This window comes from Desmodus rotundus, chromosome 8, assembly GCF_022682495.2.
Source record: "Desmodus rotundus isolate HL8 chromosome 8, HLdesRot8A.1, whole genome shotgun sequence".
Lineage (NCBI taxonomy): Eukaryota > Metazoa > Chordata > Mammalia > Chiroptera > Phyllostomidae > Desmodus > Desmodus rotundus.
The window spans coordinates 5,326,866-5,353,317 of NC_071394.1; the positions used below are offsets into that span (position 1 = coordinate 5,326,866).

Genomic DNA, 26,452 nt, shown 5'->3' on the forward strand with positions numbered 1-26,452 from the left:
CCGTCTCTCTCCCCAGCGGCTGGCCTGGTTCCTGACAGGCGCCAGGTGCTGTGCTCAGCTCAGAGGACACAGGCACAGTCCCTGACCTCCAAGTGCCCAAGTCTCAGTGGAGACACAGAAAAGCACTGAATACATGAGTGAGTGACTGAGTGAATGAATGAGCGCTAACATTTCCATTTTACATTCAGGCGAGCTGTCTTCCAACCTGGACGCATTGGCAGCGCTGGTCTTTTCTGAATGCCAGAATTCCTGCTTCTAAGTGCATCTCCCAACTTTCAGCTGTTTTCATCGCCATCTGTAAGATAGCTGGGACCCGGTCTTCACTGTGTGCACACGTACCAAACGGGCTCGGTGCTTCATCCTTGCCTCCCAATGACCGAACGTACAAGAGAACCCGCCAAATCCAGGGAGTCGCTTTGCTGATGATTTATTGCTTTAAGGAGAAAGCTATAAACAGGGAATTTGAGCAATGAAAATGCTTCACACGGAACAAACACGTTTACACAACACAAATCATGAGCGAAATGAGGAATGCAGTCAGTCAGGACAGAGTGCCCAAGGGCTATTTCCCCTCTGTTGGGAAATTCCAAGACATTTTTTTGGTACGAGCGTTTTTAGTCACTTACAAAAATGGCTGGAGGAATACTTAAATATTAAGTCACAGTTTGAAAATAGATATAATCATACATATATACAGACACACGCACATACGTGGGCAGAGGCACACGATTGACCAATTTTGACCATTCATGAGTCCCAGCTATGCAGGGTTATCATTGCAATTACTTTGGATCAAGCTAAGCCCTTCAAAAGCAATGACCTAATTCACACAACAGTCACAGGCCACATTGCTTCCCCGCAATCCCTATGCAGGCACAGCACCCCCTTAATGCGACTGTAGACAATTACGTCATCTGAGTCTACTTCCTTTGATCGCTCTCTGAATCAGCTTCAGAGTTAAAATTACAGCTCTTGTCAGCAGAGCCTCTCTTGTACCCTGTGCTCTGGGGCAGCCAGCTAACCGGGCTTAGTGTCAGGAGAGGTGGCCCAGGCAACAGACTGACCTTGGTTTGCAACCATGGCCTGTAGTTTAGGAGCTGGTGAGACCTCGAGCAAGCGCCCGAACCTCGGTGAACCTCAGCTGCCTCATCTCTAAAATGGGGTTATGATAACAATGCCTGATCTTAAATAAGATATAGCAGTAAAGCATCTGGCACAGGCCTGGCACACAGTAAGCATTCAGCAAATGTTCATGAGACGGTTCGGCAAGAATGAGGGATTTGGCAAATTCAAGCCTCCCTCCCTCTCCCACATCTCAGCACACCAGAGAAGTCCACTCCAGGCGTGAACACGAATTCCTTCATCGAAGGTTCACTGATCTTTAGTCTGTCTTTCCCTTGGCCTAGAACGTGGAGTTACAGGGGCTGGAGAGGTCATGTGTCTGAAGAGGTCATGTGTCTGAAGAACTTGATCTCCTTTGCCATTGTGACCCTCCGACAGGGGATGTTTACACTCTGTCTGGAGTCCCCCTTCCAAGGGCAAGGCAGAGCGGGATGGACCGAGATCTGGGCTTCAGCTTTTTGAGGGTTGATTTCTCAGCCTCTTTGAGTCTCAGATTTTCCATTTATAAAATGGAGAAGAAAAACGTACTCAACATTGCTGTGCTAATTAGTAAAATCATAAAAACTTAGTACAGAACTTAGCACCAAGTAATCACTCAATAAAGGGACATTTTTATCGTCGTGATTGTTGTTCTTAACTTGTATTGAAGTAGGTCGTACCGCTGCAGGGGAGTTCCCACTGCTTTCTCATTGGCCCCACGTGGATCTGAGACCTTCCCAACACCGGGGTCCTGCAGAGGGCCCGTCTGCTTCTCAAAACAAACACTAACTGGAGCATTCCAGCCACCCCAGCCCTTCCCCCACTCCCAGGGTGATCCCCAACTCCTCCAACCAGGTTTCCCGGAAGCCACGCTCTGTTTCCCAGATTGGATGGTCAGTTCAGTGAGAACCTCGCTCTTGGGTTTCTGCTGAGCTCCAGATGGGAATAGCTGTCATCTGCTCCTTGTCATTTGCAGATGGCTGGTGATTTCATCCTTAGAAAATCCAACACGGCCCACATGGGCTTATAGGAGAGATTATTCACGGGGCAAGTTCTCTTCATATAGAATTTTTTTTTCCAGTAAAATATGTGTTTCTTGAAATACTAAATGCCTCTTTTCCTATGGCATGTAAGTAAGATTCAGCTGATAAAAATGAGATAGTCACACACCTTTGCAAGAAGAGAGCTTCTGAATGAACGCAGGAAAACACCCCCCTCCAATTTCTTCTATGCTTCAAATCCACGGCATGCCATTGCCATGGCAATGCAAAGCGTGATGCAATCCAATGCAAATCTATTGCACTGGGCTGAGCATTCAGGAGGCCGCAGGATGGGGAAAGCACCGTGGTTCTCTCTTCCCTTTCAGGGGCCCCTCTGCATGCCACACGGAATTCCCTTGGCTGTGCACCGCCCAGCATGCAGCGCTGGGTAAACAAAACCGTCTCTTAAGTGCACAGTGAGCACGGGCCCTGATGTGAAGGAGGGGACGGCCTACGGGGGATCTGTGGATTTCGGTCACCCCCTATGTGTTTGGACGCCCAGGCACCTGCTCGCTCTGAACGTTGGATTCTCGTAGCTGGCAAAGGGGCCTAGAGAGGCAGTAAAGAAGAGCGAAGAAGTTGCTTACTTTAACCTGTTTTCCGGCTCAGACACATTTGGAAGCTCTAAAAATCAGGAAAAACTACGGCTTATGGAGTCAGCCCAGCTTGGACAGGAATCCTGATTCCCCCTCTTACCAGCTGGGTGACTTTGGCCAAATTCCCTCACCTTGCTGAGCTTCCGGTTCACATTTGTGAGAACAGAAATGAGAGTGGGCACTTTTGAACATGATCCCGAAGTGCCCATGAGCTAGTGCCCGGAAAGCAGTGAGAACACAGGGCACACAGACAGTACTGCGTGAGAGAATGGTACCGGCAAGCACCCGTATCTTACTGATGGAATAAATACTCGCCTCATCCGCACTAGCCATCACCTTCTCTTCTTGTTAGCTTCCACCCCTTTCTTTGGCTTTACTCCCTGTTAAATATGTTTCTGTTTCTGCACAACTAGTAACTTGCTGTCTTCACACCAGAATTGGGTTGTCTGGGTCAGCAGACCCCAAGTCTGTAAAATGGGCCACCGAGGCAGAAGGAGACGTTGTATCCTGGGCTTCATGACCCCTGCTACCCAGGCTGATGCAGACAGGACCCACTGCTGGGTTGGACTCCCACCCAGCCAGGGTTCTCAGTCATTTCAGGAGACGCTGGCCTGGACTGCAGCTGAGGCTCCGTAAGTGCAGAAAAGTGTCTCAGGACCCCACTCTCAGGGGTCAGAGAGGCCACCCCAGGGGCTCCGCTGACTCCCATAAGCCCCCAGGCTGGGTGAGGGTCTGGATTTGAGGAGGGGTCTGGCCAACCCCTGGTGTCCTGGTAGACAGCAGCAGGTTCACGCTGGGGTCCTCTCTCCTTCTGAAAGCTGGCCGCCCTCGCTCTGCCCTGCAGAACTGACTGGGGACCTTCCCACAAACAAGACTAAAATTTAACAAATTGCATCTCCAATCAAAATGAACCCACGTACCCTTCTCAGTGCAGGAGTGGAGAGAAACTCAGCCTCAACGATGCCCGGATTAATAGACACAGTGTTTCATGAGAAATTAAAGCCAAATAACCATTCACCTCACTTGGCGCATGTTTGGTGACCTTGCGGCACGCAGATCTTTGGGGTCAGAGATGCTTTGGTGCGCTGTGCTCAGAGTCAGCACTGTCTGTCACAGTGCCTCTCAGTGGGGCCCCAATAACAGACTGTTCCATTGAACTAAAGCCCATCCATCCTTTGAATGGGTCCAAAGAGTCTTGTGGTTGGTATCTTAAGAGGTAATTAGTGATATTGAATGTCCAGCTGATTCTGCCCCCTGGGACTCAGGAGGACCCCCATGACTTGCATAGGCCGGATGAGGCCTCCACGGCGGTGTCCAGGACAGGCAGAGACAGGCACTCCCTCCAGAGCATGTGCGGAATGTGGCCAAAGACGGGGCGCACAGTCTGGGCCTGAGCGGCAGCGCAGCATGTCATCCGGGTGGTCGGAAATGGGAAAGGGGCCACAGGTCTGGATCAGGGTCATTAGAAACGAATGGGAAGTGGACAAGAGGAGGCTCAATGGGGGATCTTAGGGGGCTGGCTGCTTTGCAAGCACTGGGCCGGGCCAAGCGCTGTGTTGCGTGCCTGCCTAGTTGGCGACTTCCTCAAAGTCAGGGTAGGAGTCCAAATCAGCAAAGATGTCATTGGGGTTCCTGCAGCTCAGGTTGCAGAAGCAGGCGTTAATCCAGAGCACCTGGCGGGAGAAGCCCGGCCCATCAGGGCACTGGAAGGAGACGCTGATGGTCTTGGACTTGTAGGGGATGCAGCACCTGTTGTCCGTGCAGACCCCGCAGTACTTGGGCCGGTAGATGCGTGTGCTGACGCAGCCAGTGAGGGTGAAGTTCATGGGCGCCTCTGGCTGGTATACAGCCAGACACTTCTTCCCTTCCTGTGGGAAAGAGGTGTCAGTTGGGATGCTCTGAGGACAAACAATAATCTTCCTCCCCCCAAGCCCTCAATTGTCCCTCCTCACTCGCCACGTGGGAGCCTCCACCTTACTTTGAGATCTGCAGCATCTTCAAGCTGGGAAGGCCCTCCCATGACACAGCATGGCCCAGCTGTGTCATACAGGAGTCACCTGAAGCCCATGGATGGGGCTGGCTTTGCTCACTCAGGTCCTGCCTCTCCCTCTGCAATTGCCCTTCTTTCCTCCATTTCTGCCCAGCCACTGCCCTGTCCTTTGTCACAGGTTCACCCACATGGGATGCCTTCGTAGCTCCCTCAGTCGACCAAATGCCCCCAGCCAGTTAGTGGCAGAACCACCAGGGGACTCCATGACCGGGGACACGCTTAGGCCTGCCCCCCGTGGCCCCTCACACACCCTTGTCCTGCAACTTACTCAACTGGATTGGAATTATTCAAAAGGAGCTCCGGCTCTCCACCGGGCTGTGGGCCAACAGCAGTGGGGCTCCTTCTGGCTGTCTACAGTCTAATTCCATGCCCGGCACATAGTAGGCACTTACTAAACTCATTGAACTAATGGTTCTGGGGTCTACCATGTACCAGCCCAATGCCAGAATGGGGGTTGGGGGGGGCAGATCTAAGGGGCCCCAGGCTCATACAATTTAAGGAAACAAAACTGGGTGGTAAAGGTGGGGGTTGGGGTGACAGAAGGGACTTGAATTAGCTTTGTGGTAAGCTGCAGTCTCCCTCAAGGGCACCGCGCATTCATTTGCCTAGCTTGGGACCTCTGTTCTTATCTTCCCCGCAGCTGCTGACTGTCACATGCATGCTTTCATGGTGAGATGTCTGCAGGGCACCTATGGCCCCCCAAGCAAGCACCCAGAATGCAAAGGCCAGTGGGGCGGGGAAAATAATCAAGAGGAAGGGGAGAGAAGAGGAGACGCAAGAGAAGGAGGCGGCGGAGGATCCAGGAGACTGACAGAGGAACGCCTGCAGCAGGGGACAGGGGACAGGGAGGGGTCATAGGCAGCTGGGCTGTCAGGCCTATTGGGCAACGTTGTCCCCGAGAAACCATCAGTCCTGAATTATTTCTTTTTTTCTTTTTAGTGGCACCGGGCATATGAACGAGGCACAAGTGAGAGGGCCTGGAATTAGGGCCGTCAGACCCATTTCTAGGTGAGGACCAGAGCGCAGTCTGCTGTGTTCCCCTGCACCCTCGGTCCTTTATTTTGATTTTCTCTGACCCTCAGAGCTGGAAGGGGTGTCTGAGATCGACTCCGATATCTTACTGATGTGGAGCCTGGAGCTCAGAGATGCGAGGAGACAGCTGCTGTCCCGTGCAGTCAGCGGCAGACAGGCATTTGTCCCAGCTGTCCCCTGCCCCATTTAGTGCTCCCCTGTCACCCAGCGTGGCTGTCACGCGGTGCACGGGGATGGGTGGCACAGGAGCAGAGAGAATGGCGGTCAGTGAGGGTCCCTCAGAGTCATCCCAGGAGAGCCCTTCTGAAGGCCCCCGGGTTCTCTCTGGAGTGACCTTGATTCTGACAATCTGCTCGCCGCTATCACTTCCGTTGAGTGAAACTCACAACGCTCCAACCCGGTGACACGTGTTACCCAAGTAACTAGTGCGAGGTGGGTTTACTTACTCCCATTTTACAATGGCCCCACGAGAAAGTTTAGGAGCCAAGCTCAAAGCCAAGCTTTCCTGTGAGGTCCGAGACACCTGCCCACCCTGCTACCCCGGGGGGAGGACCCACCTTGATGAGAGGACGGATGTCCGCATCACAGGGCCGCAGGTTGCAGAGGCGGCTCTCCTGCTCGGGCCAGCAGTGGGCGTTGGCGTTGGAGACCCGCGTGGAGATGCCCAGGCCGCAGCTGGTGGAGCAGGGGCTCCAGGGGCTCGTGTAGGACACGCAGTTCCTGTGCCAGGGCTCAAGCTCGCCCTCAGCCACTGCGAGTGGAGACCACATTCCCCGTGAGTCCCCGGCCTCTGTCACCTCGAATGCCCCCATCACCACCCTAAGCGCTTGATCCCTGAAATCCAGCAGGGAGAGAGGGGGCAAGCTGGCTTCTATCTAGTTGTGGGTCCCCAGGGAGAGAAGGACTTGCTCTGAGTTCCTTCCACTTCTCTGGAAGGAAGACCATCTTTAAAGACAGGGAACTGAGTTCAAATCCTGATCGTGTGATCCTAGACAACTCAGTCTGGCCTCTGTCCCCTCATTGGGACCACCATATCTGCCTTGTGGGGCTGGTGTGGCAATAAAAGGACTCTAGATACTGACTATGTCTCGGTCACCTGCTTGGTGCTGGGCATGAAAGCTTACAAGACACTGTTCCTGCCCCTGCAGAGGTCAAGTTTATTTGGGGGAAGGCCAAATGTGTGTGGCCATGCCCTAGGACCCAGCATTTCATCTGGGCGATGCTGAGGGCACAGTGGTCACGGGGGCACACAGGCTTCAGAGTCAAACTGCGTGGGTTCCACTCGAGCACAGTCACCTGCTAGGGGGTTTGGCAGGGGCCTCTGCCTCCCAGGGCTGGAAAAGATCGGTGCACACATGGGACAGTGCTCCAGCGGTCCCGGGCCCTTAGTCAGCCCCCAGTAAATGTGAGCTCGTGTGGTTTGTCAGTCACCGGCCAGCAAACACCAACTCTCAGATGCCACTGTTAATGTTTATGTCCCAGCATCTAGAGCGTGGTGAGTGCTCACTGATTCTCGGAGAGATGGAAGATGGAGAGAGCTGGGGGTGGAGGTGGGTGGAAAGCCAGGGAGACGGAGGAGAGGTCCCACAGGAAGATGGAATGAGGTGCACAAGAGTCAGACCCGAGCAGGAAGCCAGTCTCAGTCCTCGAAGAGAGGAGAGAAAGGAACAAGCAGAGGGAAGGGGAGGAAGGCGGATGGAGAGGGAGTGTGGGGAGGGGAGGGGAGAGGGAGAGAAAAAGGGCCTGGGAGAGAAAGGTGATACAAACGGAGGGGTGGGGTGGGGGAACAGAATCGGAAAGGGAAGACATCCAATAAGATGAGGAGGAGAAAGAGAAAGGGGAAGACTCCGTTCCCAACACCCAGACCCTCCAGGCTAACAGGTGTGCAGGGAACATGGATGAAAAAAAAAAAAAAACAACAACGAGGGAATGGATGAGGGAGAGAAGGAGGAAGGGGAGGTTTGGGAGACACAAGGAGAAAGGAGAGGCCTCTGAGGACAGAGGAGGGCTGGTATGGCTGAGCTGCGCTGTCAGGGAGGAGGGAGGGAGACAGGCAGCAGGGGAAGGATTTGCCTGGGAGGATAAAAGGGCTTTAGTTTCTGGGTCACCCACATGGCTCTGCTCGTGTTCAGTCAGAACGGGGTCACTGGGCCACACACAACAGGCAGACAGCTGCTGCCATACCTCTGTGGCTGTGCCACCTGGGGTCCTGCTGGGACCGCTGCTGCCCTGGGCTGCCGGGGACACAGCTTCTCCTGTCACCACTTTCATGGGGCTGGCTCAGTGGCTGGGGGCCCCCCAAGCCCCACCCAGAGAGGTGGTCCAAGCCTGAACCAAGGCAGGGGGTGGGGGGAACTGCTGTCCTTCCTGGTCCAGCCAGACCCACCCAAGTGCACCCTCTGCTTTCCTGCTCTCCGGTTCCTTCTGTTCTGAAACACTCTTCACTTGGCTTCTGCAAAATGCCTTCCTGTTTCCGACCCACCTCTTGGATTTGTCTGTCTCAGCTTTTTTCTCTCTGTCCCCAGAGAAAACGGCAGTGTCTCGGGGCTGTCCCGGAGGTTCTGCTGAGGGCCACTCTGTCCCCCAGGACACAAGTGACATCTGCAGGGAGTTTTGGTTGTGACTATTTGTGTGGCAGGTGCGACTGGCATCCAGTGGGACGGAGTGAGGGATGCTGCCGAACATCCCACACTGCACAGGGCAGCAGCCCCATCACAGAGTTATCTGGTCCAAATGGTGTCAGGACCACAGGGAGGAGCCCTCCTCTACAGGATCCCTGAGAGATCCCTGAATGATCTCTCATTCAGAAGCATCACCAGCAACCCCAGAACGCGCAGACTCCGTGGCCATGTCTTCACTTCTCCATGCCCACTTGCCTGATAGACATGTTCCTTCTAGAAATGTCATCAGATGCTCCTCGTTCTCCTCCTATCCCCCTTCTCTGTCTCCTCCTCGCCCCCTCTTTTACTGTCCACCCCTCAAATATCAGCCCCCGGGCCTCTGACCGAGGCCCCTCTGTCTCACTGGACACACCGTATCCCTATGCCATCGCACCAGCATCAGCAGCTCTGGTGGGAGGCTCCCAGAGCTCTCTCTGCCTGTCTCCCTCCTGCATGACGCCCCCACAGGGTGCTCCTCTGGCCACCCCACAGGCAGGGTGCCCAGCCCTGGACTCCACCCGTCTCTCACAAGGGTGCTCTTCTCCTCCCCAGACTCACTCCTTCTCTGGGGCTGTGTCCTAGGTCAAGACCAGCCCCAGGAGCCGCCCTCTGTGGCTCTCTCCACCGCTGGACTGATGCCAAGACCTGCAGTCTCACACAGTGCCCCTGTATCTGCCCTTCCTTTGTCACCTCTACTTCCGCTGCCCTAGTTCATATCTCCATTAGCCCATCCATTCATCCATCCACTTGTCCATCCATCCATTCATGTGTCATCTGTCCACCCATTCGTCTATCCGTCCATCCATCCATCCAGCCAGCCACCCATCCATCCATACGACCAACATTGAGTGGGGCCTGCTACGCATCTGGCCTTGGCCAGGCTCCAATAAAAGGTGGTGAAACAAACAGTCCTGTCCCTGTCCTCCCTTGTAGGCCTTCCTGTAACCTGGCTCACCTGGCTGAAGCCTCACCTGCTCCCACCTTCCACGGTGAAAGAAAGCCATCTCCTCCCTCTCCTACCCTAGCTCCTGCTGTTCCTGCCTCTCCTCCCCAGGTGCCTACCAATGCACTCACCGCCCCCCCCCCCCCCGGCCTCCATACCCCCACCCAGTCTCTTAAGTAGGATTGTGACGAATCACACGTGCCTGGCTTTGTTCTGTACAAAACCCTTCCTCATTTTACCCTCAGAGGATCCCACACGACAGGCAGGACAGAGGGTGTCATTTCCATCTTGCCCACGGGGAAACAGGCCAGAGGAGATGTGACTCTCCCAGGGTCACTCAGCTAGGGAATGGAGCACTGGGAACTGGACAGTGGGCTTTGTGGTCCACCACAGGTGGGCAGTCAGAGCTCCGGGGGGACCCCCCCATCCCCAGAGCCAGCCCTCCCGGGCCCCCGTGCAGCACCCACCTAGGGCTCCCGTGTGGCGTGGTGCCGTCTTGCGCAGCCTCCTGGCCTCATCGTCACACACCCACTGCTCACAGCAGCGGCCAGGCAAGCTGACCCGCCGTGGGTGGTGGCACCAGAGGCGTGGGGGGCGCACTCGGAGGCACAGTGGCGTGCAGCCCACTGAGCCATCCACACACGTGCAGTTGAACTTGCAGTTGGGTTGGAAGGACTGGCCATTGTTGTAGCGCACCCCGTCCAGGACGCAGCCCACGCCGACCACCTCTGCGAACACAGCATGGTCAGGTCAGGCCCGGTGTCCCTGGCCTGGGCAGCCTTCCACCGTGGACCTCCCCCAACCTGGGAATTCCCTACCATGGGGGGTGAGGGGAGTCAGCAAAAGCAGGGCCCCACCAGCGATGGCGAGTGGGTGGGACCGGAGCAGAGGGAGAGCAGGAGTTCCTTCGGAGCTTCAGCTGCGGCTCATTGAGTAACACCTGGTGCCAATGTAAAAGGATCTACCATCACCGGGCCGGAGACCCAGGCGGCCAGCTCCCTGTCCTGTCCCGAGCTCAAGGCTCAAAGCCTGGTACTGACAAAAATCTGTCACTAGGGTCATGGTTCTGACTGGGGCAGAGAGGGAAAGCCAACCAGAACACTTTGAAACAAAGATGCCATTCATTCCCTGCATATTGATGGGGTGTTCCAGGTGCTGGAGATTCAGCAGTAAACAAAAAAGACAAAAGCCACGCTCGCTGACTGATGGGCAGGCCAGCGTCAGTGAAGCAAGGCGAGTCTCCTTTGCCACCTCCTATTCCATCTCCGACTTGCAAGTCTGGGTGGGGCCGGGCAGCTTCCTTCTTATTGAAAGAGTTCCAGGGACTCAGGTCACCTTGCTCTGCCATTGGGCCTTCACTCCCCTCAACAGCACCCCAAAGGACAGTCAGCCGCATGGGAGCAGGGACAGTGGGTGGGGCTTATTGGAACCCTGTCCCTGTGTCCCTGCGTGAATGCATCCACGGATGGATGGATGGATGGGAGCAGGGGAGCTGCTGCTATGGGTCACTTGACATCTCAAACGCCTAAAGAGATAGGCATACTTGGCACTTTTCCTTGGAAAGTGGCCCTTAAAAGGTTAAGTAGCTAGCCCCAGTCATCACCCCTCGTTAGTTACGGTGCTGGGATGCGAACTCAAGTTGTCTAGCTCCGAAGACTATGTGTGGTGGGTCTTCTCCCCCCTCACTCTCCACACTGGGGTGTCTGAGCCTGGAACCGGACCTGCCCCCTCTGAGGATGACCTCAGACAGGGCTGAGGTGATGTCCACAAGGGAAGGTTAAAGCACAGCAGCAGAACGGTGGGCACAGCAGCCAATCCCACCCAAGGCTCAAACGCATTCCCTTGCCGACTTCGACAACCATGTGAGGTTGGTTTGATCAAGCTCCTTCAGTGACGTGCCCAAGGTCACGTAGCTGGCAAGCACCAGAGCCAGGATTCAAAACCCAGATCTGTCTGCCCGTCAAGTTCACGATCCTCCAGCAGACCACACTGCCCCACGCCTACCCCAGCGGCAAAGAAGGCAGAGTAGTGTTTGTGCGACAGAAATAGCCAAAGAGGAGAATTCAGAGGCCACTCTCTGCCCACAGAAGTATTTAGTTTGGCTCAGAGAATATTTAAAAAAATTTTTTTTGAATGTGTTGCCAACATATTCAAATTATACCCAAATCTGGATTTTTGGATTTTCTGGAAAACTGAGCAGAATGGCCAAGACCGGGCTCGCTTTTCTGCCTGGCCGCTGTGGCTGGTGCCCAGGACCGGCTACCTCTCTAGCCAGAGCTTGTGCTCACCGTTTTGCCCCAGTCCCCACCATTCTCCCTTCGGGTTTTTACGACCCACTGTTGAAAGTGCTCGTTTTGAACTACCTGCCTTGTCCTAAACTAGTTGTGGGCACCTCTCCAAGGACAGGTTTAGCCTGTCGGGAACCATCCTTCGGTTGAGCGGACCCCTGGACGAGCAGCGTTTCTGCGAAGATGTTCAGTTGCACACCAGCGAGGTGTGTGCGTGTGTGTGTACACACGTATGCACGAGGTGTGTGTATCTATGAGTGTGTGCACGTGTGTGTGTGTGTGTGTGTTTGTGGTGGGGTGGCTGGGCAGGTCAAAACCCACCTGGACAGAAGAGTTCCCTGTGCAAATAAGCTTGAAAAGAACAGGCTTCTTATGATGGCTCCCCTTTGGGAATTTGACGGTGGACGTACACATGTAAAACCTCTGAGAAGTTCTGCCACACTTTTTAACTTCATTTATTGCAGCGTCTGCAGAGGTGTGAGTGTAACACCTATGCAACTCTCCTGCAGCCCAGTGTTCCTTCCAAATGAAAGGAGGAAACACACAGAGGCTCATGGTGAGCGGGAGCTAAGAGGCCCCGGTGGGTGAAGCAGGGCCTGAGATACAGGGAGGTGGGTGGGCTGGGGTGGGAAGGCAGTTTTCCAGGCCTCTGGGGAGGGGGGGGAGGGGCAGGCAGGGGAGGCGGTTCGGGCCTGCACAGTCTCTGAGTCCATGAGGGAGTATCTACAAAGGCGTGGTGCCTGGATCATGGTGATATGTCAATACAGCTCTAGAGATTGGTATAATCACGGTGAACTGAATGACCTTTCCAGTGACCTTGAAGAACAGCTGTGAAAGGGGAAGGAAACGATGAGACAGCCCCCTCTGCCCGGAGGGGATTCAAGTGCTGGAAGGCGGAGCCCAGCTTCCTTACCTGGGCTTGGGGAGCAAGCAGGTGACTGTGTACAGTAGCACCCCGCCATTCACACACGGCTTTGTTCCCCATGGTTTTGGTCACCCGTGATTGACCGTGTCGGAAAATATTCCAGAAATAAACAATTCAGAAGTTTTAAATTGCGGGCTGTTCTGAATAACGTGATAAAATCCCACGCCCTCCTGCTCTGTCCCACTCGGAAAGTGAGTTGCCCTTTTGTCCAGCATGTGCATATTGTAGAAGCCCCAACCCTCCGCCACTGCGCAGCCCTCTCGGGCATCCAACCAACGCTCACGGTGTCGCAGGGCTTGTGTGCAGGTCTCCCCTACTTTGCTTCGTAATGCCACACGCACTCAACGTTCATTGCATGCAGAACGTAGCTATGATTGTTCTCTTACTACCAGTTGTTACTGTTGACCTCTTGCTGTGTCTAATGCATAAAGTCAACTTTCCCAAAGGTGCACACATAGGAAAACACACAGTATGTACAGGGTTCGGCACTATCTGCGACTTCAGGCCTCCGCCGGGGGTCCTGGAACACACCCTGCAGATAAGGGGGGGGCTGCCGTATGTCGGTCTCACACGTGAACATGCCCAGGGATCACCCGGGAAGCTTGTTAAAGGTGTGGCTTCCATCCACACTTCTGGAAGTGTGGGGGGCTCAGGAGTAACACTTTTAACCAGCATGTTGGGAGATTCTTTGCAGGCAGTGGTAAGTCCCATTTGAACACGCGGCCCTGGGGGGCGAGTGAGGAGTCTGAATACCAGGAATACCAGAAGAAGGATGGGAGTACCACAGGTGGTTACTGGTAGAAGACAGATGACTTGCTGTGAAAGTGGAAGCATGCACCAGTGGCAGGAGAGCAGAAAGTGCTCACAGATTAACCCTCAGGGTCAGACAGCATTGTCTGACTTGGAATTATGTCCATAACTCATCAACGGCCCCTCTCAGGAGGTACAGTGGGTTAGCTGAGGATGGGAGACTAGGCTGTGTGCAAATATGTCACAGGGTATATATGTGGAGTCAGAGTTATGGCAAAGGCTTGATTCAGCACTAAAGGAAAACAGAGGCTCTTGGGTTTACGAGGCTTTGTAGAACTTTGCAGAGGTTGGGCTGCCGCGCCCTGATGTCTAGTTACCTCTCTGCATCGTGCTGGCTCATGCATCTTGAGTGAATGCTTAGATGACTCAGGCCAGACGAATCCCAGTCAGACAGAAGCAAGAGACCAGAGTGTCCCAGAAAGGAGGTCTTTGGGAACAAAAAGGGACATGATGTAGCAGTCGAAGAGAAAACAGACGACAAGTACCAGCAGCCCCCCTTTACATGAGGATATTATAAAGACCAAGAGGGGAAAAAAAGCAAAGGCAAATAGAAACTCCAGGAAAAACATAAAGGCTTCATCAGAAAGGAAACTCAGACAAGTACACTGTCTCATGCCTCGTAAACAACACTTACATACTCATAACAGCGTAAGTTGGGATGACTGTGTAAAATATGACAGCAACTTTGGGAGGTGGGGAGGTGTCAAGTGCTATTGAGGAGCTAAGTCATTAGTCCACTAGCTATCATATAAGATCATTGATAGATATTTTAAGCCAATCAAGATACAACAATTGATAGGTATTATGTAGTCATAACTACATACAAGAAGAAAGGGCTGAAAAGTGACTGTAGTAACTGAACATGGGTGGGAGGTGGGAAGAAATTATTGCAGGCTGCTGGCTTTCATTCTTTCAAGACTACAGAATTTCTAAAGCATCTATTATTTTAACTTAACAACATCACTAAACTAGCCAGAGCTCGGCAGGGTCCTAGTGGCCCTGGAAGGCCACAGGCATCCAGCAAGGGGTCCTTCCACTAAGAGAATGAAACCAGGCTGAGCCCTTCCTGGTAGCTCCTTTCCCCCTGGCGTCTGCCATGGATGTGCCTCCAGGTCTGTGGAGAGAGCAGGATGCCGGGTTCTGGAGGCAAGAGGAATGCAGGCATCTCCCCTTGTTCGGTAGGGCCCAGCCTCTGGCCTCTAATGATGGACATGGGGCGGGGGGCACCTCCTGTAGAACAGGAGCCTGGCCAGGGGAAGGCTCCAGGTGAGGGGCCCTGGGCCAGAGCCGGGGATGTGGGGGGGGGGGGGCGGGGCAGAAGGGAGGGAAGGTGTCACTTACGTGCACACACTCCTATTGCGTACCTCGGGCGGTCCCCACTATAGTCGCAGTAGAGGCCCCGGTGGGGGTCACAGGTGGCAGCCTCTGTGCAGTTGTCCCCGAGCTGCTGGGCACACACCTTACAGCACTCACAGCCGTCGGTGATGAGGCTGACCCCCAGCGGGCAGCGGGGTGGGGATGGCGGGCACTCGCACGGCCACTTGCAGAATTGGGGGCTTGAAGACGTGTCCTCCGGGGGAGCCGGGGTGAAGGCCATGGCCGTGGGGGCTGGAGACGGGGCCTGTGGGGGCAATGGCAGAGATGAAGGGGGGCTGCCAGTCCAGGGTCAGAGCCCAAGGGGCCTGCCAGCATCTTCCCACCTTCATGGTGTTCAAACAGCTTACATGAAGTTACATTTTTCCCGCATGCATTTGATCGTCCATTTCCTTTCTCCTCAATAGAAGAAATAAGGCGAAGAACCTGGAGTTCGGGGATGTGAAGCCAGTTGCCTGAATCCCCCTGCTGGTGGGCAGTGGGCCTGGATTCTGCATCAGAGCTCCAGCCACGCAATGCCCTGTGGCTGTGTCCTTCCCTCCTCCCTCACCCTTCACCCCAGGGGTTGGTGAGTAGTCCTTGTGTGACAGATGTGGGAGCTGAAGCCCTGTTTACTCCACAAAAGGTCCCTCAGAGCTCACAGGGCCCCCAGACTCAGATTTGACACCTGGGTTCAGCCAGCTGACTTGTTACTACTACTACTACTATTGTTATTAATTGTTATTATTTTCCCCTCTGAGCACCAGGAAAGGGCTGCGTGGACAGGGGCTTCAAGCTGCTTCTACCTCTGGGGTCCAGTCACCTCCCTGCCTCCTCTCTGGACCCACCCAGACCCTCACTCTGTACACAGGAGGAAACCGGGGCCCAGGACAGTGGGCAGTACCCAGAGAGCGGGGGCTGCGGCCAGCCTTCCAGGCCGGTGAGGTCCCCGTGGGAGAGCACCCAGCCTGGCATCTCACCCATGACTCCAGAGTCTGAGGTTGGCAGAGGCGCCCAGGGCTTCCGTGGGGGTGAAGGTGGGCCCCAGGCCACCCCCTGCATCTGAAACCAGAGGAGCCATCACGGTGGAATTTGCAGACCTGCATTTCATTGCTGAACAACAGATACCAAGACACTCAGACAGCCTTCTTCCTTCGCTGAGGAGGAAACTGAGCCCCAAAGAGGCAGAGGGACAGGTGCAGGGCGACAGGGCCCATGTCCAGGCCGAGGCACAATCAACACTCTTAGGTCTCCTTTCTACCCCCTCCACCTCCTCTGGGCTCTTTCAGTCACTCAGTAAATGCTTGCAGAGCTCACTCTTAGTCTCTCTTAAGTGGTAAGCATTTGCAGAGGAATGGGAAAATTTCCCGTGTCTGTGGGACCCACAGCTGATAGGAGAGACAGACGGGGAGGTGATTTATTACAACGTGGGGCCGTGTGCGGTGGGCCAGGACTCCCAGAGTGCCCCTGGGGCTCCCTGAGGGCCTCCCTGCATGCTTGGCTGCAGGACCAGAGGCCAGGAGGGACGGTCCCAGCTGAGATGCTGATTTGCTGGACTCTGGTTCTGAGCCCAGCCCATGGTCAGTGCAGTAAATATCCCTTCCACCAGGGAACGGCCCATGACAGTCAAAAAGGCAAGCCTCACTTGAGGTGACCAGTGTTGCTCCACCTTCACCTGGGAGCCAGGTGTCTACCTGCCTCATTCGCTTTCCCCTGGAAGCACCACAAGACCGAGAACCCCCAAGTCATTAAATGCAACCGTGCGCGCGCCTCACTCCAACTGTATGGGGAGAGGAGGCTTCCGTGCCCTTCCTGGGCCGTGTTAGGGGTGCGGCCTCCCGCACTGGGGGATGGCGAGCAGATCCTTATTCTCCACCCAAGAAGAGAGCGTGAGGCCTGCGACAGAAGTGACCCTCTCAGTGGGCCTTGGACGAGCTTCCTATATCTTCCGAGCCTCAGCACCCCCACCTGTGATGCGGCCACAGGAATGCCCCGCCAGAAGCTGCTGGGGGCCAAGAGGCACGGTGTATGCAGAGGCACTCGTGAGGGGGCTGGCGTGCCACAGACACTCAAGAGCGTGACTTCCCCTCCCCACTCCCTGTCCCCATAGAGTCCCCAAAGCACTAAGGGGCCTGGACACTGCCAGCTGAGCTGGGTGAACTGTAACCTGGTGGGACCAGTCTCCAGACCCAGCAGAGACGGCCCCCTGGATGGGCTCTGCGTCCTCTTCGCCAGGCCCTTGCTGTTGGCGCCATCTAGTGGTGTAAAACCTCCCGGCGTCACCTGCACGCTCACTCACACACACACACACACAGGATGATGGCACAGCATGTCCACAGGCCCTTTGCCCTGGTATCTGGACTCTTGTCATAAAAATACGGACTCTCCCTGTTCATTCTCAAAGGAGCAGGAGGAGTGTGTCGGCCCAAGGACAAAGAGGCGCCCAGATGGAGTGTGCAATGACCCCCAAGTGAAGTGACCCAGACCCCGGTCAGGCACACTGGCCCTGCCGGGCCTGGAGGTCAGCCGTCAGCAGGGCCGTCCCCACTGTGGGCGGCGGGGGGCGCTGTTGTAGTGCGCGCCTGTGCTGACCCTGAATGGACGGTCTAGGGCCGTTTGAGGAGGGTGTCTCTGGTCACTCCAGAGCCCCCTGTTGGGCCTGAGGAAACGTCTAGAGCCTCATATCAGAGCTGAAGCTCTGCAGGTCACCACACCATGTCACCCCGCCTCTGCCGCCCAATCGGGCTGCTCTAGGGCCTCCTGTGTCCCAACCTGCGGTGCCTGCGCAGAATGACACAGCTGTTGAACTCACGCCCTCTGCCACGGCCTTTGCTCTGGTGACCACGAGAATATCTCTTCTGATTCTCTGTTTTCAGCCCAAAGCAATAAACCTGTTCTTGTTTTATGGGCAAAACCCATAAAGCACAGAGGCTCACTCAGGTAGGTGGTGGACACAGGAAGATTCGGAGGGAGCTCTGTGTCACCAGCAGCCACAGGTGAGGTGCCAGCGCCCTTGGGGTCCCCTGAAGCTCTCACCATCCTTCTTCTTTCTTTGAATGAGAGCCTGTCCCAGCCTTCCCAGGCCCGACGGGAGCAGACCGCGAAGCTGGAACCCTCCCCAGACAGCCCCGACAGCTGTCCTTTCATCCACGGCCAGCTGCCCAACCAGGGCCGGCTGCGCCCATTGTGCAGATGGAGAAACTGACCGTGGCCAGCTCAGTGCCATACGGGCCCGCACTGTTTTCATCTCACAGCAGATGTGAAGAGGGGCATGTGGTGGAGGCAAAGAGAACATTGTCCTGGGAAGACCAGACAGAGTGAAGCCCAGCCTTGGGCCCGTCCAAATTACAGTTGGTTACATCAAAGTCTCTTTGATGATGCCCTTCTGGAACAGACTTCTGCAGATGCCACTGTGTTTACAGGGAAGACAGGAAGGAGAAGGCAACGCCGAGACGCGTCCCCAGCAGGGCAGGGTGCCCAGCGCTCCCTCAGTCACAGCCTGTCCCTGCTGGGTTCCGCTGGCTCAGCACTGAGCACACCAGCCTCGCCCACCTGTCCCACCCCCTCCCTCTTCAGCAGCCCCTCGCAACAACCCAGCCCCCGCTCAAACAGAATTCTGTCTGAAGAACCTGGAATCTTTAATAAACACCCGTGCCTGGACACTGCCCGCCCCCCACGCCCCCAGGGACCCTGACTTAGGTGGGCTGGGCAGGAGCCCAGCACTGAGATTTTTCCAGGGGCTCAGGATGCACCTGAGGTTGAAAAGCACCAGCAAAGGCCTGTGGACCTTGTTGAAATGCAGACTCCCAGACCCCACGTTGATTATGCAGCTTCCGTTCTACCAGGCTAGGCCCAGAATCTGTGTTGACCTGGACTTCTGGTGATTCTTGCAGGACGGGAACCACCCCCTGGGTTCTGGGCAAGGGAGGGAAAGCATGGGGACTCTGGGCCAGCTTCCTCGGTTGACCTGTGACCCACGGGCCACCACCCCGGCCTGTGCTACTCGCTGCCTTCCGCACACCAGTTGGTGCAGAACAGACGCCACTCTGTGCCGTCCCAGGCTGTCCACTGCTTTGTACGCAGGCCCGGCGCAGTTAACGGAACGCGATGTGCTTTGCCCTTGATGTTTGATTAAAGTGACTTAAAAATGGAAAGAGAAAGAAGCGTAGCGACTGCGGAGGTCTGAGTGTATGTTCCTCCCCAGTTCAGTGCTGACCTCTGGAGGGGGTGGTGCTAGGAGGTGGGGCCTTGGGATGTGGTTGGTCAGGAGGGTGGAGCCACCTGCCCTCCCCTCGCACCCTGGGCGGACCCAGGGAAGATGCCAGTGATAAGCCAGGAAGAGAGGCCATCACCAGATGTGCCCACGCCAGCACCTGGATCTTGGGCTTCCAGCCTCTAGAACCGTGGGAAGTAGATTTCGGTTGTTTATCGGCCACCCAGCCAGGGACGTTTTGTCACAGCAGCCAAAGACTAGACCATGTCAGACACTTAACGGTCTGGATGAGGAGGGGAATCAGGAGGTGGGTGAAAAGTGATGAGTTGCTCCGCCTCATCGCACTCATTGGGTGAAGTCAGCACAGGACAACTGGGCAGGGAAAGATCAAAGCTTCTGTAGGAAGTGCTGCAGGTGCACCGTGAGGCGAAGCTCAAAAGTGGGCGGACACTGGATTTGATGGTCTCTTCTGGCTCTCTGAAAACGGACCTGCGAACAGGTCAGTCTCTAATTTGACTTTGACACATCAGTTTTACCTCATTTTTACAAAAGCACATGGCTGCGGGCATGGGTGCAGGAAGTGTGAGGCTGGCGGTGGTGGGTGGGCCCCACAGGGGCCCTGAACTGTCCCCTTGGGTGAGGAAGATGGGCCCGCCCTCTGCTGAGAATGAGGCTTTGGGGCGAAGCGCAAAGGCATGACTTCTGCAGGGAGGGGAACCCCCCTCCCAAGCCCCCTGCCCTCCCAGCTCTGTGGCCTGTGCCCACGCTCCCCTCTCTGAGCTCCCACCTCCTCCGTTGTAAGAGGGTGATGACGACAGCACGCGCCAACAGCCCACAGGAGAAGTCACTGGTACCATGCCCATTTCACAGGTGTGGATACTGAGGCCTAAAGAGCTTAAGCAACCGTAAGGCCTCACAGCTGGGAAATGGTGCATGACTGTGCATCTCTCCAAAGCCCTAGTTTGTAATCACCAAGCTGCACTCCTCCCTCATCTGTTCGTTCATTCATCCATCCATCCATCCATCCATCCATCCATCCATTCATTCCTCCGTCTACCCACCCATCACACCGCTGCACTAAGCATCTCCCATGTGGCTGGAGCTCAGATGAAGAAGACCTGGCCCCTCACAGCACAGAGATATGCAAAATAAGACAACATGGGGGTTGTGTGAAATTGAGCCTGAGCTAACGAGGGTCCCCAGAAAAGGATATGGGAACCTAAAAAGCCGAGGGACTTTTTAGGGATGAGTTGCTCTTTCTGGCCTCTTCTGTGCCCAGCGCTGGGCCTGGCACACCCTGGGCCAGCTCTCAGTGATCAACAGGGCGGGTCCCAGCATTGGTTTGTCGGAGTTGGGGAGGCCGCACCCAGATTCTCCACAAGGGGGCAGGGTTGAGACAGAGATGGCCTGAGCTGGGCCTGAGCTGGCCTGGCTGGGCTGGGGAGGCTTTGGGAAAGGGCTGCCCTGTCTGGAAGCAGTTTGTGTTCACTCCTCCCCTGAAGAGAGAGGCCCAGGGGAAAGTGGGAGAATGTGGCCCCAGGCGGGGGGCCCAGGGCTGTGCACGTAACCCACTCACCCTCCCCACCCGCCTCACCACTTTGCTCCCTTGATGCTGGTGTGACAGGCTGGGGCTGCCACCGTGTGAGAGGGTAGACACCCCTTTTCTGAGCACCTCCCAGGAGTGAGCCCCTAGGGATCTCGACCTGGGTCCCTGGTGGGCTGCCCTTCAGGTGCCAGCAAGGAGCTCCTTCTCCTGGTCTCCTGGCCATCAGGAGGAGGCTGGGTCCTGCCCCAAAGGCAGGGTAAAGAGTCCCTGCTCTCTTAGGAGACTCCCCCACTCCAGACCCCCTCCTGCTCCTTCCCCTACCCAGCCCTGGGGCAGCCTCACAGCCTGTGGGTCCTGGACTCAGCAGGGGATTCCGCAGGGGTGGGGCGGCCCCTCCCTTTCTCATCTTCTCTCACTTCCCCTCCACCCCACTCACACCCCCACACCAAAGCTCAGCAGATCCACTGTCGTCCCAAGCCTGGACTCGCCTCCAGACTGGGGGCCTTGGGACAGGCGGGCACAGATGTTATCACATCCCCTGGAATGTCCATTATTCATGTTCTGAGAGGCCCAGTTCCTTCTCCTCCTCCACCCCCTTCTCTCATGGAGAGGCCGAGAAGGGCAAGGGGGAGGAGAGTTGGCTGACTGACAGAATGTCAAGGCTAAAGGAGAGACAAGTCCACCTGATGCAATGGTTTTTTGAGTCATGTGTGCATACAAGTCTCCGAGGCAGCCGTTAACACGCACCGCTCCCCGGGAGTTACCGCTCAGGGCCCTGAAATCGACATTGTCTCCCACAGGCCTCTGGTTCTCAACACACTTCCCCTCTACCAGTGTAAAAACCCATCTCCAATGTGCGAGCAGTCCTCCAGGGTAGGGACAGAGCCAGCCATTTATCACCACAAAACAGGAAGGGGTTGGGCCCAGAACAGGGCTGTCAGAGTTCATGAAGAAATTACATGGATGGGCTATGAAGTTCATGGTCAGTGACAGGGGCCCTGACTCAGGGTTGTAAGACATAGTCTCCCCTGTAAGAGTCATTATCAGCACCATCAGCACCATTACCATTGTCACCATCACCACCATCGTCACCGTCACCGCCATCAGCACCATCACTATTTCTTTCTCCTACATGACAAACCAAAAGTGGTCCCTGACTCTCTGTAAATGTGCAGGGAAGCTGACCAGGATGCGGAAACCCTGGAGCTTCAGAAGACGCCACGCCTCCAGCACTGAGCCCAGCACATCCCACCAATTAGCCTGCACCCCTTCCCGCCCACTGGGTGCTAAGCCGGGTCTCTCCAAGTGCCTGCTCACTGGGAGCTGGCACTCATCTGTCATCAGTGTTTCCGCCCAAGCTGGGGACCCCCCGCCCCTGCTGCTGGAACAGCGGGAACCACTGTGTGTCTTACCTGTACCCCCCAGAACCCCCAAAAAGTGAGTACTGATATCATGCCTTTTACAGGCATACACACCGGCTCAGAGAGGCTGGGTTCCTTGTCCGAGGATGCACAGCCACTAAGTGAAGGAGCTGGGATTGGAACTTGGTATTTTTCCTCCCCACCTGTTATAATTCCTCTGTGTACACCTACGTCTTTGCAGACTGACTCTGTCTAGTAAAACATAATGTGAGCCCTATATGGCATTTGACATTTTCTAGTCGCCACTCTAAAAATAATGAGGAACAGGTGGAATTTGTGTTAATAAAATATGACATATTTCATTTAGCCCAATGTGAAAAATATTATCATTTCAATATGGAGTCAATAGCAAAAAAAATTACAATGAGAGTCTCACATTCTTGTATTCATGCTGAGTCTTAGGAATCCGGTGTGTATTGGCTCTGACAGCTCCGTTGGGACTCGCCACATGTCACATGCTCAGCAGCTTCAGTGCTGCTATAAACTGTAAGGACACCGCTGGCCTCACAAGCGTGTGACTTTTGAGCCGATGCATGTGGAACGCTCAGGATACGGTGCTCAGACCCAGTGAGCTATGGCCCCTGGGGCGCAGGGAGCCCCGTGGGTGCTGTGAAGGAATGAGCACAGTGTCCACTGTGCGATCATGACCCCTCCTTCCTTTCCGGGCTGCAATTGGCGTCCTGCCCAGCCCCTCCCAGGTCCCCGCCCTGAACCATATGGAATCCAGTGAGTGTAGCAACCCACCCCACAGCCCCGCTGCCCCGTGGCCCCGCTGTTTGCACAAAGCCAAAGGCAGCCTCCTGGTGTTTGGCTGCTTTGCTGGCAGGGTTTTGGGGGGGTGCTTTTCTGAAACCTGGGGGAGGTGCCTCCCCCCCATCCTGCTCATGAGCTCAGGGAGACTGCCCAGCCTGAGGTCAGGGTCTGGTCTCCAGAGGAGAACAGTCCTGTTCCCGTTCCAGAGGGCGAGCCTGCCAAGGGCTGTGCCAGGTGGAACCATGAACCTGTCCCTGCGGAGCCCAGCCCCCCCCACGCCCCATATAAGCGGTGGGCAGAGGGACCCTGAGCTGGGAGAAGCGAGTCCGAGTGGCCAGGGAGGCTCTGAGCAGGGCACTCGTGGGTCTGGGATTTGGGGTGGGATTTGAAATGCTTGCTCAGATCCCAACTGTGGACAGGAGGTGTAACAAAGGCACCATCATTCATGTCCTCACTCTTCTGAAAAGGGCTGTGCCTCATGCTCCGGCCCACGCCTTTCTACAGGGGGCCCTTGGCGGGGAGAACAGGTTTGCATTTTACACCCAGCGTGCTCTCCTCAGGCACGCACTCATACCACGGGTACGTACGCGCTCAGGCAAGCCGCGATCGTGCACACACACGCCATGCGTACTGCATACCCATTTACATGGGAGAGGTGGTACGGATGGCCTACCAAAGACCCCATGTTCGGCCAGGAATTTGTGAGCACAACATTTGTGCACCCAGTCCCCGCTCCAACCCTCGAGGAGTCCTGTGTTCACTCCCCAGCCGCAGGGACCTGGGGGCTGTGGTTGTGGCCCCCTTAATAAGGGAGGACAGTGAGGTCTGTAGCAGTTAAGGGACTTGCTGAAGCTGGGCAGCCAGTGGCAGAGCCTGTCCCCAGCCTCTCTCTCCTGGATGACATCTGCCCTCTGGCCTCACTAGCCTGTAAGCTCTGGTAGGGACAGGGACCACGGGCTTGTCAGCTCTGTACAAGTACGTGGACTGCGAAGGCAGTGGGCTTATGGCCAAGAGCTAGACCTGGGTTCAAATGTTGGCTCCACTGTATATTTGCTGTGTGAGCTTAGGCAAATGACTTAACTTCTCTGAGCTTCAGGTTTTGCATCTACAAAGGAGGATAATGACGTATGCTTAATAACATTGCCATGGGAATCGTAGGCGGCACTGAACGAAGGACTGTTGGCCTAACTGGGGAAGGTCTGTTATTTACACACAGCATTTGGCCCAGGGCTGGGCAGCCCACTACATGGAGTGCCTTTCTCTTAGCGCCTGGCGGGCACCGGATCCTGCGGAAGGCAGAGAAGGACGGAGAGAGGGGAAAGCAAGTTGGCTCCGCAGTGCACCTTTATCATGCATTACGTTCGAACGGACTCGGCTCAGTTTCTGCACTGGCTGCCCCTCGCGCCCCCTGATTTATCTCTTCCTGCTCCGATTGCAGACCCTTCAGATAATGCTGTTCCCTCCGATAGGGCGAGGCCCCCCCACAGCCCCACTTCCTCAACCGCTCCTGGCCGTTCGCACAGGCGTCCCTCCCATACGCACATCTATATCATTTTTTCCATTAGAATCCCGCTGGGCCCTGCATGGCCTTGCACTCCCTTTATGTGTGGGGGGCAACGAGGGGTGGTGAGGGGGCAGCCTCTGCTGGGATTTGGCTGTAAGCACAGTACTGGTCGATGGCCGTATGTCCCACACACTCACAGAGGAGGGGGGATGGGAGGCAGTAAGGATGCCCCAAGTGGCCCGGCTCTGGGCTTTGTGCAGGGAGCTCCTGAATTGGAGAACAAGTAGGTCGTGTGGGGTTCCAGGAGATGGTCCCCAGAGGGGCCGCACAGAGGAGAGGCGCCCCACCTCGCCCCGGCAGCCTGCCCTCCATCCCGCTGCCTGGGACTGCCTGGGCTCCTGGGTCCCGTGGGTGTCCCCTGGGCTGAGCCCACGGCTCAGCACTCCCTGCTCCCCAGCACCTGTGGCTCTGCAGAGGCAGGTGGGGCTCCAGCGTCCAGGCACCCCCCCACCCCACCCCCCACAGGCTTGTCCCCTCCCCCTGCCACTCAGACCTCACTATGCCACGCCTCTCACCTCTTCTCCAGCCAGCCCCTGTCCTCTCAGCCGGAGCAGCCCTGAAAGGAGGGCTGGTTTGGCTCTTTCTGGTCTGCAGGAAATGCTCAGTTTCCCCTAAACTTGGAAAGCTCTGGGAGAGAGAGTGGGATTTGGCAGGAGAGATCTAAGTTTGAACTCTGGCCACTAATTGATTCGGGGACCCTGGGTAAGTCCCTTACGTGCTCTATCCCCATTTCTTTCATTTGCAGAAATGTTAATATATATATTTTGTGTAGAACAGGCAGGCACCACGCAAGGCACGGAGGATTTAACGAATCAGGCAGACTCTCCCTGCCCTTATTATACTCTCCACGGTGCTGGGGGAGCACCCACCACCCAGCTCCTATGAGGCACCTGGCCTACAGGCGGCGGTCAGCTGTCAGCCTGAGATCCGGTCCAATCAGAACCAGTGCCTGGGAGCCCACAGCTAAGCTACTTGCTTCCTGAGCCTCAGTGTCTTCATCCATGAATGAGGCCGATTGATCCCAAGGGAAGTTGTCAGTGTGAGTGGGATGAAAAGCCCCTCTTGCCAACCTCCTTCTATCCCTTGGCTTCCCGATGGGCCCTGGCCAGGCGGACGGATCCTGGATTCAGAGGCACTGCCAGCTGTCCCCCACACACCAGCGCCTGTGCCCACGCCCAGCCCTGTAGACAGCCTCTGTGCCGCCACGTGTCTGGCTCCCCAGGCTTCTTGGAGGTACAGACCTTCCTCCCTTCCCCTCTGTGTGCCCTGGGATGGAGGTGGGAGACAGAGAAGCCGAGGAGGCCCTGGAGACAGCAGGCGTCGTGTGCAGGACCAACTGCACGCTGCATAAACTGGAGGTCCGTGCCAGCCCAGAGCTGCGGGGGTCAGGGGTTAGAAATCATCCCAAGCACTGTTTACTCAAGAGGCTCTTTTGTTGAAAGCTGGCACTTTCCTTTCCAACTTTTCTTGGCATTTTCCACGTCCCCTTCCTGTAGTATACCCAACCCCTGGGGACTAATTTTTTCCAAACCCATAGACTCAAGAAGTCTGCTAACAACTTGTTCACTTTATGCTGCTCAGAGAGGGTGAGGGACTAGCTGAAGGTCACACAGCCAATCCTGGCAAAGCCAGGTCTAGAGTCCAGCGTCCCAGCTCCCAGGACCCCTTCCTCTCAGCTTTGTTTCAGGTGTGAAAGGAGGCATGGAGGGCTTGTTAGTTTTGTTCCTTCAGGTGTTGCCCTTTTGTCCTGGCCCTGCCGGAATCTGCTGACCCCTGCAGCCCTCCTCCTCGCCCTGGGCCTTGCCCTTGCCCCCCCTTCCAGCCCCTCTCACCCTACTGGGGCCCCTCTCTGAGCCCCTCCAGGCAGGACTCACCGTGGCCAGGGCGCTGCCCACAGCTGCTGCGGTCACTACTGCCAGCGTCCAGGGCAGGAACCACCTCATGCCTGGAAGTCAGTGGCAACGGCATCGACCGAGCAGCCCAGAAGACCCACCACCGTTCGGGGCCGCTGGGCCGAGACTGGCCGGCCCATCAGGAGCACCAGCTACGGCTCTTCCCGCAGCCCTCGGGGGTTTTATTAAAGCAAGATCTGACGTCAGGGGCAAGGACAAACCCTGCATTTTCCTCTGAAAAAACTTTTCCTGCCTCTCTCTCTCT

The 26,452-nt window shown here is 55.9% G+C and overlaps 1 protein-coding gene across 2 annotated transcripts; it reads right to left on the reverse strand.

Moving 5' to 3' along the window:
* Nucleotides 1-1,591: 1,591 nt before the first annotated feature.
* Nucleotides 1,592-26,452, reverse strand: CCN4 (cellular communication network factor 4). Of its 2 annotated transcripts, XM_024572344.4 has the most exons (5): nucleotides 26,170-26,452; nucleotides 14,787-15,066; nucleotides 9,890-10,150; nucleotides 6,377-6,570; nucleotides 1,592-4,605 (listed from the first exon to the last, which is right to left on the reverse strand). In XM_024572344.4, the coding sequence occupies exons 1-5, from the start codon at nucleotides 26,236-26,238 to the stop codon at nucleotides 4,306-4,308; spliced, it is 1,104 nt and encodes a 367-aa protein (XP_024428112.2). In that variant the 5' UTR covers nucleotides 26,239-26,452; the 3' UTR covers nucleotides 1,592-4,305. The 2 variants fall into 2 exon arrangements, with proteins under 2 accessions (XP_024428112.2, XP_024428113.2); XM_024572345.4 differs by lacking the exon at nucleotides 9,890-10,150.

What these genes read in the sequence shown, in the direction of transcription:
- CCN4 (XM_024572344.4), bottom strand. Translation starts at nt 26,238, where the DNA reads ATGAGGTGGTTCCTGCCCTGGACGCTGGCAGTAGTGACCGCAGCAGCT. An exon ending in TGGGCAGCGCCCTGGCCACG is followed by an intron (nt 15,067 to 26,169) that starts GTGAGTCCTGCC and finishes TTGCCCCCACAG; the next exon opens with GCCCCGTCTCCAGCCCCCAC. An exon ending in ACGCCACACGGGAGCCCTAG is followed by an intron (nt 6,571 to 9,889) that starts GTGGGTGCTGCA and finishes CTCCACTCGCAG; the next exon opens with TGGCTGAGGGCGAGCTTGAG.